The 9,323-nt window shown below is 33.6% G+C and overlaps 1 protein-coding gene across 1 annotated transcript; it reads right to left on the reverse strand.

The window, feature by feature from the left end:
* Positions 1-3,326: 3,326 nt before the first annotated feature.
* On the reverse strand, positions 3,327-7,223 carry LOC136201951 (adenine phosphoribosyltransferase 5). The gene is made up of 7 exons (XM_065992347.1): positions 6,886-7,223; positions 6,687-6,797; positions 4,931-5,023; positions 4,694-4,843; positions 4,539-4,597; positions 3,680-3,751; positions 3,327-3,605 (listed from the first exon to the last, which is right to left on the reverse strand). Exons 1-6 carry the CDS (start codon positions 6,974-6,976, stop codon positions 3,686-3,688), a joined length of 570 nt encoding a protein of 189 aa, XP_065848419.1. The 5' UTR covers positions 6,977-7,223; the 3' UTR covers positions 3,327-3,605; positions 3,680-3,685.
* Between the last annotated feature and the right edge of the window lie 2,100 nt (positions 7,224-9,323).

Raw genomic sequence — 9,323 nt, forward strand, 5'->3', positions numbered from 1 at the left:
TGTTTTAGTGTCCTTGTGGCGGCCGGGATGAACTTTGACGATGGTCAAAGGAGCTCAATGGCAGCTGGTTGCCACACGGAGTTTTTTGCCATATGGCGGACACGTTTGCCACGTGGTAATGAATTAATTTTTTTTAAAATAAAAACTTCCCTCCCTAATTCCATCAAGAATGTCCGCCACTTGGCAAAATAAAAATCATGCATGGCAGCCAGCTGACATTTATGTCCTTTGACCATTGTCCACGTCATCATATGGCACCATGTGGACACTAAAACAGCCAATGTGACTTTATTGTGGCCAGAGCAGAACTTTAGTGACAACCATGTCGTGAAAATAACCAAATTTACCAAATTTCAATGACCATGGGTGCTTTTTACCAAATATTTGTAAATTTGAAAACTATTCATAAGTCAAATTTCAATAGTTTATTTCGTTTGGGTTAATTTATCAAATATTTGTCAAGTTTTAGGGCTGAGTTGGTATCCAACATCCAGTTCGATTGAAATTTTCTGGTAAATTAAAATGGCCAAATGAACATACCATGAAGTACATACAAAATCAAAAGTTGGACTTTTCCAAGGTCCTAATAGGCATCTTTAGGCTCTTGGTTTTTCAGATTATTTATTTAACGGTTAAGGTGCAAAAATATCCTAACGTTTTTTGTCAGGAGCAATTTTACCCTTAACGTCTAAAATGGTGCAATTTTAGCCCTAACGTTGGAAGTAAAGAGCAATTTTACCTCTAACGTTGATAAATTGGGTCAATTTCAGACACTATTATAAAACATAGATATTTTTGTTCATTATTCTGCACCAATTGCATAATAATTCGTTCTAAAAAAAAGGATTTCATGTTTTTTATAATTTAATAATAGAATTTGAGATTATTTTTTTGAGTAAATAATAGAATTTGAGATTAATATTTATAAATTCGGTGGATTTTTTGGAATTTTTTTTTGTCTAATCCGTACAAAAAGACAGTATATTTTTTTATTTTTTTTCACATCCCAACGAATGTTTGTGATTTGTTACTGATAAAATGGCGCACGTATGAAGTGTAGATAACAAAATTCATGATCGAGAGACAGTTTGATGAATTATTTCTCAAATTGACTCAATTTATTAACGTTAGGGGTAAAATTGCCTGTGGCTTGTAACGTTAGGGGTAAAATTGCACCATTTTAGACGTTAGAGGTAAAATTGCTCCTGGCTCAAAACGTTAGGGGTATTTTTGCACCTTAACCCTTTATTTAATTAAGCTTCTAAGTCTTTCAATTTGATATTTTAAGCATTCAACAACATCAAATCCGGTTAGAAGGAATCATTTCATAAATATCTATAAATACGTCAAATAAATTAAAAGTTTACTTTTTTTAAAATTTAATTTTAAATACAAATAAAAAATATTTTTTTAATCGAGTTTACAATTAGGTAACTTTTACAGTAACCGACTAGGGATGGCAACGGGTACTCTACCCGCGGGTATCCGGTACTACCCGATCCTAATGGGACTACCCGTACTTTGTATAAAAGGGTATGGGACGGGTATGGGATCAAAATCATTACCCGTTAGGGTAATGGGACGGGTATGGGAAGACCCCCCAGGGTACCCGGTACCCGTTACCCGTCATAAATTTTTTATATATTAAAAAATATTATTATGTTTTAGATGTAAGATGCGAGATTTGAATACTAAACTTTCGTTCTTCAACCATTAAGTGATACCATTAAACTATTTTATTTTTATTGATTAAGGTTCAATTTGTTCAATTTTTAAATCGATGATTTATTAAATTTATACTTTGCTAAATTTGTAATATTTTTAATTTTATTTATTGATTCTTAACGGGTAAGGGTACCCGCGGGTACCCGTGAATTAAATGGGAAGGGTATGGGATGCAAAGCATATACCCGTTAGGGTAATGGGAAGGGTACGGGTAATTAAAAAATAAAAGGGTAAGGGTTTGGGATTGGCACTACCCGCGGGTACCCTACCCGTTGCCATCCCTATAACCGACGGTTTAATTTACATAATTATAATCGATAAAGATCAAAGGTTTAATTAGTATAACTAAGGGTATGTTTGTTCTACCTACTATTGCTGTTGTTTATTGTTTGCTATTAGAAAAGTTGTTTTGCTAAAGAGCAACTTTTCACGTGTAAAACGCAAATAGGAACATAAAAAAAAAAAAAAAAAGCAAATAGAAACATAAAAAAAAAGCAAATAGAAACATAAAAATGAGCAACTAAACACATCTTAAGATGGTTTTTTCAATCTAAATTGTTAATGGACATCCCTAGTTTTGAGCTAATTCAGCCATATTTGAGAATAAGTACATAATAGAATAAAAGTATTATAAATAGTCTAATTAATATTACATTGTTCTTGACCTGTCCATGGGCCGGGCTCGGGCCGGGCCAGTCGGGTTTTTAAGTAAAAATGCTCAGCCCAAGCCCAGCCCAGCCCACAATTAATTTAGATGGGCTCGGACCGGGCTGGGCTCGGGCCGGGCTGAGCTCAGGCTTAAAAATCAAATCCCGAGCCCAACCCATATAAGCCCACCTAAATATATATATATATATAATTGTTAATTATAAAAAAATAAATATTATACTTAAAAATAAATATTTAATATATAAATATATATTTATTAATTAATATTAATAAGCAGGCCGGGCTGGGCCGGCCTGTGTTATTTTTATTAATTCCAAACCCGCCCAAAAAATAGGCGGGCTTTGGCGGACCTGGGCCGGGCTGGGCCGATAAACAATTTTTATTGTCCAAGCCCGGTCCAAGGGACACGGGCCTGGGGCGGGCGGGCGGGTACCCGGGCCCATGGACAGGTCTATTCTTGATGTGAAATCTTAAAAAATAACCAAACTCTTATTGGGTCAAACAACAAAAGGCTCTTTCTGTTGTTTTGGGAAGAGTAGTTTCAAAATTTTAATATAACATGATTTATATAGATGATTCATTTGATACAACTTATTCAATGTTATTTTTGTTTTTAATCATATAAAATAATGTAGAGTATAAAGATCACATAATAACGACATTCCATTTTGATATTTCCAAAAAAAAATGAAAATGTAGAAGCTTTAAACTTGACCCAAATGGTTGATTATGGTAGACCCGAACCTGGTTTAAGAGCTATTAATTCCTTATATAATAACATGATTAAGAGAGATGTTCTTCATTTCACACGACCCGTTTACATTATTATCGTTTTTGTTGCATTTATATCATAAACAATTAAGTGGAATGTGTAAATCACTTATGATGACTCGGTATCCATTTTAACACTTCTAACATGAAGCCAAAATAAGTGGAGAACGAAGAAGTTACCTGATTACTACACAGTAACTCGTTTTTTTACGGATAAACTAGGAAACGGAGGTAAAAAAAAAAAGGTGGGGAAGAAGTTATTTTTTCATGAATAAGGCAACAACCTTGAGTGAAAGATAACCTTTCTACATAAATCTAATTTTCCAAAACAAATCAAAGAAAGAAAGAAAGAAGATATCAACATATCATTAAACTATTTAGCTCAAGCTTCATCTCTATCAGCAAGTCAGCCCAAGCATATTCACACTTCCACACCCCATCTGCATTCAATTTTACCATTTCAGTCCAAAAATTACTTTTATTCAAAATTTACAGCACCGGAACTTATATTTACCGTCTTTTAACAATCCTCTATGCGTGGCTCCACGAGTATGTAAAGTGGTTTTCCGTTGAGCCTGCATTGTCCCTGAAAGGCGGTAAACTAAAGTCACTAATTTTGCAGGCGAAAATACACGAGTTTAACTTATTCTGATGCATATGAGACTCGAATGGCACTGGTCGAGCTAATGGTTATTGAGTTCTGAGAGACTGAAAAAGGACCGTCCTTTTTCTTTCATCGCTAGAATTACCAACAGTTTACTCCCTCTGTTCCATAATATTTGTCTTTTTAAGGTTAAGGCACAAGAATTAAGAAGTGTAAGTAATTTTAACTAAAAGACTTTGATACCCTTTTATTAATTGCATCCACTAATTAATTTTTATCTATTCCTAAAATAAAAAGGCAACTTAAATAGGGGTATATTTGGTAAAACATCAATTAATGTACATGGATTGAATCAAAATGTCAAACATTATGAAACAAAAAAATATTCTCTAGAAAGACAAATATTATGGAACGGAGAGAGTAACTTGTTATGATGCATATGAGATCAACATGGTCTAGTTTGTAATCTTACAACAACCCTATTAAGACTCGAATGGCACTGTTCGAGCTAATGCTTATTGAGTAGATAGTTCTGAGAGACCGAAAAAGGATAAAAGATCTATCCCGTTTAACTTATTATGATGCATATGAGATTAACACATTGAAATCTTACAACCCTGTTAAGACTCGAATGGCACTGTTCAATCTAATGCTTATTAATTCGATAGTTTTGAGAGACCGAAAAGGACAAATGATTCGTCCCTTTTCGTTATATCGTGTTTCCATTAAGATTATTGCATAAAAAGAGGTACAATGTGTTTCTGCTTACCTTGACCTCAGGTAACCCGATCACACACCCGCATTCAATAACTTCAGCTTCCATACGTTCTAAGAAACAAGCGTACAAGACGCATCAGGTACGAGAAAAAACAAGACAAATAGCATTATAAACACAAAGAACATAATGAAATGACTAAGGGTTACCTAAGAGTTTTATTGCTGCTGAGAGTGTTCCGCCTGTAGCGATCAAATCATCGATTATAATTGCACGTTCCCCTGGTTCAACGGCACCAATGTGCATCTCCAAGCAATCTGTTCCGTATTCCAGCACGTATGTTTCGGAGAAGACTTTGCCTAGATATCATATCAAGCACTTTGAACACGCGGGTATCCAAGGCGAAGAAAAAGTAGTATTTTATTGCGGATATTAGATCGAAATACCTGGCAGCTTTCTCGGTTTTCTTAAAGGAACGAACTTTGCACCGATGGCTAAGGCAATCGATGGACCAAACATGAAACCTCTTGCTTCAACTCCTACCAAGACATGGCACCAAATGCACAAAACACCATAAGACTAACTAATTTGCTCAAACAAACAGTAAATTGTGCTTCGAAGTATGGAATTCGGCTTTCTCAGATTGGGATTTTTCCTCGGAATAATGCACTTTTTGAGGAAAATTGGAGGAACATCCCGAATCAGAATGCCTTGAACAAATACAGGACAAGAATAATGATAAATATTTTTTTTGGGATTTTTCCTCGGAATAGTGCATTTTTCGAGGAAAATTCCTTAAGGAAGGTCTGTTGTAAAAAAAACCCAGGCCTAATGTTTTTGTCTGAATTTTCAGAGTGTGTACAAAACGGATGTTAAAAACTCCTGTCAATCAAGCAAAGAACTCTTCAATCACCGTGTTCAATGTGAGATGCTACTACAACTGAAAATGAAGTTACAAGAGTTGTTCCGACATCTAGCAGCGGTGGTGCCAATGAAGGATCCAGGGTTCACTTTCTCATGTGATTTATAGATGCTAAAGTGATATTTTTGATGTTTTTAGGTAAAAAATTAAAAATCCATTCACAATTCTCATAGAGTTTTTAGCGTTTACCAGTGGATGCTCAAGCCCCCCTCTAGATCCATCCCTGGGTGGTGCAAGATGCTAATATTTGACCACGAATCCTATATAATTCAATTATTGGGTTCTTTGCATTTGAAAGCCGCATTTTAAATACCGCGATTTTACACCCCCTCTAACACGGTTAAAATTAGCATTACAATGGGAATTTTTTTAAGTAAGCCTTACACTTGGAAAGCATTATTTAAGGAAAAAATCCCTCAGCTTGCTACCGAAATATGCAGAACATAAAATAGCTAAATAAATGGTCAAAAGCTAATAAAAAAAAATCCCAAAAAATAAAATTCTGCCATTGATAAACAGCAAGGGATAATAAAACTACCAGTAAAAATAATAAAAAAAAAGAACAGCAAAATCTCCGGAGGGAAAGATTGTTCAGAAGACAAAAACTGACAGATAGGTCAGTTGCGAATATAGGATTGTTCGGTTGGGACCGATTTTACAAGTGCTATGTAAAAATAAATTTGCTAAATCGACAAATTCTTTTCATATGTACACGTATTATAATCTGAGTGGTCAAAGAATCAATTTTTAAGTAGCAATGTAAAACTTCTAAAAATTAAGCGAAATTATGTTTAAGATTTTTAACATGTAAAAAAAATTGTTTCTAATAAAAAAAAATCGGATTTAGAACCTAACAGACCAAAAAAAATTAGAAATTTGGATTTAAGGAAGATCTTACAAATCAACAAATTTAGAAATTTAGATTTAAGAAAGCCGAAAAAATTAGAATTTTTTATTTAGAGATTGACTAGAGGCCAAAAATAATTTTGGAGTGAATGTATAAATTTATTGGAGACAGAGGTGCCGAACCACCGCAGTCTGAAAAGCCAAAACTGACCATGATAGCTCCGGCAGCCGGATCCATCCCTGGACAGGGTTAAAATGCAAGGAATTCAAAAACTAGGGCAGTAAATTTCCAAACATGACATCAAGATTTACAGAGACAACCCGCCCGCTCAACATAATCTGTTACACACTACTTACATTATATGGTTAACAACCCGAAATGATTGTTCAGAACTGAAATAGCTTAAAAAAAACACAGTGAAAGCAAAACATACCAGCAACAACCGAAATGCCCATATCTCTGTACCGATCAACAAAAATATCAACAGTATGCTTAAACGCCTTATGATCCAACAAAAGAGTCGTTATATCCTGAAACATTATCCCTGCCAAATTCCAACACAAACACAACCTATTCGACGAAATTCCCCACAGAAAAAAAAACAAAATTAGAAAAATCAAATCAAACCAAACCTGGCTTAGGAAAGTGAGGAACGACTCGAATAGCTTTAGAGATCTCTTGTAACCTAGGATCACCCTTGAGCCCATTTTCTGCTGCAAACATTGCTCTGGAAGAGAGGAGAGGAGAGTTCAACAATGGCGAAATGGGGGAAATGGGGGAATTTTGAAATTGGGGAGGAAATTGAAGGAGAAGGGGTGGTTTTTTTGGGGGGTTTTTGAGGGGGGAAGTAGTGAGAGTATCTATGCCTGGAAAATTGGAAGATTTAGAGAGAGAAAGAGAGAAAGATGTGATTTCTTTTTTTTTTTTTTTTTTGGGTCTGTTGAGTGTGTAATCTAAAGAAGACGATAAGAGCATTAAATAAGAGGATTTTGTCTATTTATGTTTGTTCGGCCAATCCAATGCACTGTTGTTCGTATTTAACAGGAATTCTTGTTTCTTTCCTCACGCGATTTTCTGGCGTTTGTGTTTCAATCTCCCGGAAGAGACTTTCGTTTCTTGAATGTCTCGTGAGGGTGAACTTGGTTAAAGTTGCTTAATTAACTCCGTAATAGTACGTGGAAAAAGTAAAAAGAGATTTGGATAAGGCTTAATACATCGTTTCCGTTCTGAATTTGTCCAAAATGGTTGATTGGCCCTCTAAACTTTTAAAGTATCTCAATAGTCCCTTGAACTTACATAAAATATTCAGTTAGCCCTCTGAACTTGCATAAAATGTAATCAATTAATCACTCGGTTGTAAAAAAAATAAGTTAATATGGAAGATATGTTGCACGCATCTTTAAAAAGTAAAACGACCGAGTTCGGAGTATGCGATTATAATATTAGAGAAGAAAATATTTTATAGTTGAATAAGTAAAAAATTCTTTTTTAACATGTTTTAATCTATTTTGTGAAGCATGCAATAACATTCTAAGGCATGTGTAACATATTTTCCGCATTTGACTTACTTTTTACAATTGAATGATTAATTGATTACATTTTATGCAAGTTCAGAGGGCTAACTGAACATTTTATACAAGTTCAAGGGGCTATCGAAACACTTTGAAAGTTCAGGGGCCAATCAACTATTTTGGACAAGTTCAGGGAGCAAATGATGTATTAAGCCTTTGGATAATGTTGACCTGTGTATTAACATAATGCATATTTATACCTTAAATTTGACATGTTTTGTCTATTAGAGTATCTTCAAGAGACTCTTATGGTCCGTTTGTTTTACCTATTGTTTTTTATTGCTGTTTGTTGTTTGATGTTACGGCTTGCTGTTGCTAGTTGTTGTTTGCTGTTACGATTTGCTGTTTGTTGTTGGAAAATGCTGCTTTTCCAAAAGCAGAGATTCTCTACTTTTGTAAAATGCTGCTTTTCAGGTGTAAAAAGCAAACAGGTGGTCATTAACCAAACACCTAATGCTGTTTTTCAAATGTAAAAGGCAAACATGAATTTCACTAACCAAACACCTAAAACTCTCCGTTTCGAACTGAAAAGGTAAACAGGAGCACGAAAAGGAGCATCCAAACGTGTACTCTCTAAAAAATAATATAAATAATTGACTCTTAGCAATTTAAGAGTGACTAAGACATATAATCTCCAACAATACTCCTTATATTCACTCCTTATTTATTATTTTATCATTAAAATTATTAATTGTTTTTATATTTACCAATAATGTGATGAGAGCGACTCTTCAATAATAAATTATTAATAAAAAATGAATTAAGATGTACTAAAAGGTGAAGAGATGCTCTCTATTAATAGAGGGGATAGAGATGCTCTTTGTGATTTGAGGAGCCACTAAGACCATCTCCAACCATTCACTTTATTTACCCTACTCTATCTTCATTTTTCTCTACTCTATCTTTAAATATAGAGTTTGTACAGTAAAACTTCTCTAACCATCTATTCTATTTTACCTACTCTTTAAATATTTTATTATTATATATTCATTTTTCACGTAACATTTATATTCTTTATATTATTAATCAAAATATACCCATTTATTAATTTTTATCATGTTTTATAATTTAATATTTTTATTTTAAACTAAATAATTAAATGATAATTATTAAAGTCAATAACACGAATAATCAGATTTTTAACTAATTTTTCGTAAATTAAGTTAATAACACGAATAATCAGATTTAAAAAAAAAATTAGATTTTTTAAACAAATAATATATAAAAAAAACTATAATATAAATTTAAAACAAATATAATATAAAATAAAAAACATAAAACAAAATAAAATATTAATTAGTAAACAAATAATCAGATTTAAGAAAAAAAAATTATATAGTATCTTGCCTTGCTTCAAAGATCCAGCAAGGCAAGGTGGTACTGTATATATGCAGTACCACAAAACCTTGTTGCATCTTTGCAGCAAGGTTATACAACTCCATTGGAGCTGGATTTTTCAAGGGCATTCTATATTTAGAGTGTCTTTGGAGATGTCCTAA

The sequence above is a fragment of the Euphorbia lathyris genome, chromosome 8 (assembly GCF_963576675.1).
Source record: "Euphorbia lathyris chromosome 8, ddEupLath1.1, whole genome shotgun sequence".
NCBI lineage: Eukaryota > Viridiplantae > Streptophyta > Magnoliopsida > Malpighiales > Euphorbiaceae > Euphorbia > Euphorbia lathyris.

Coding starts and splice junctions, on each gene's coding strand:
- LOC136201951 (XM_065992347.1), bottom strand. CDS start 6,976: ATGTTTGCAGCAGAAAATGGGCTCAAGGGTGATCCTAGGTTACAAGAG. Junction 5,024..6,686: donor GGGCATTTCGGTTGTTGCTG/GTATGTTTTGCT, acceptor ATGTCTTGGTAG/GAGTTGAAGCAAGAGGTTTC. Junction 3,752..4,538: donor TCGGGTTACCTGAGGTCAAG/GTAAGCAGAAAC, acceptor ACCGCCTTTCAG/GGACAATGCAGGCTCAACGG.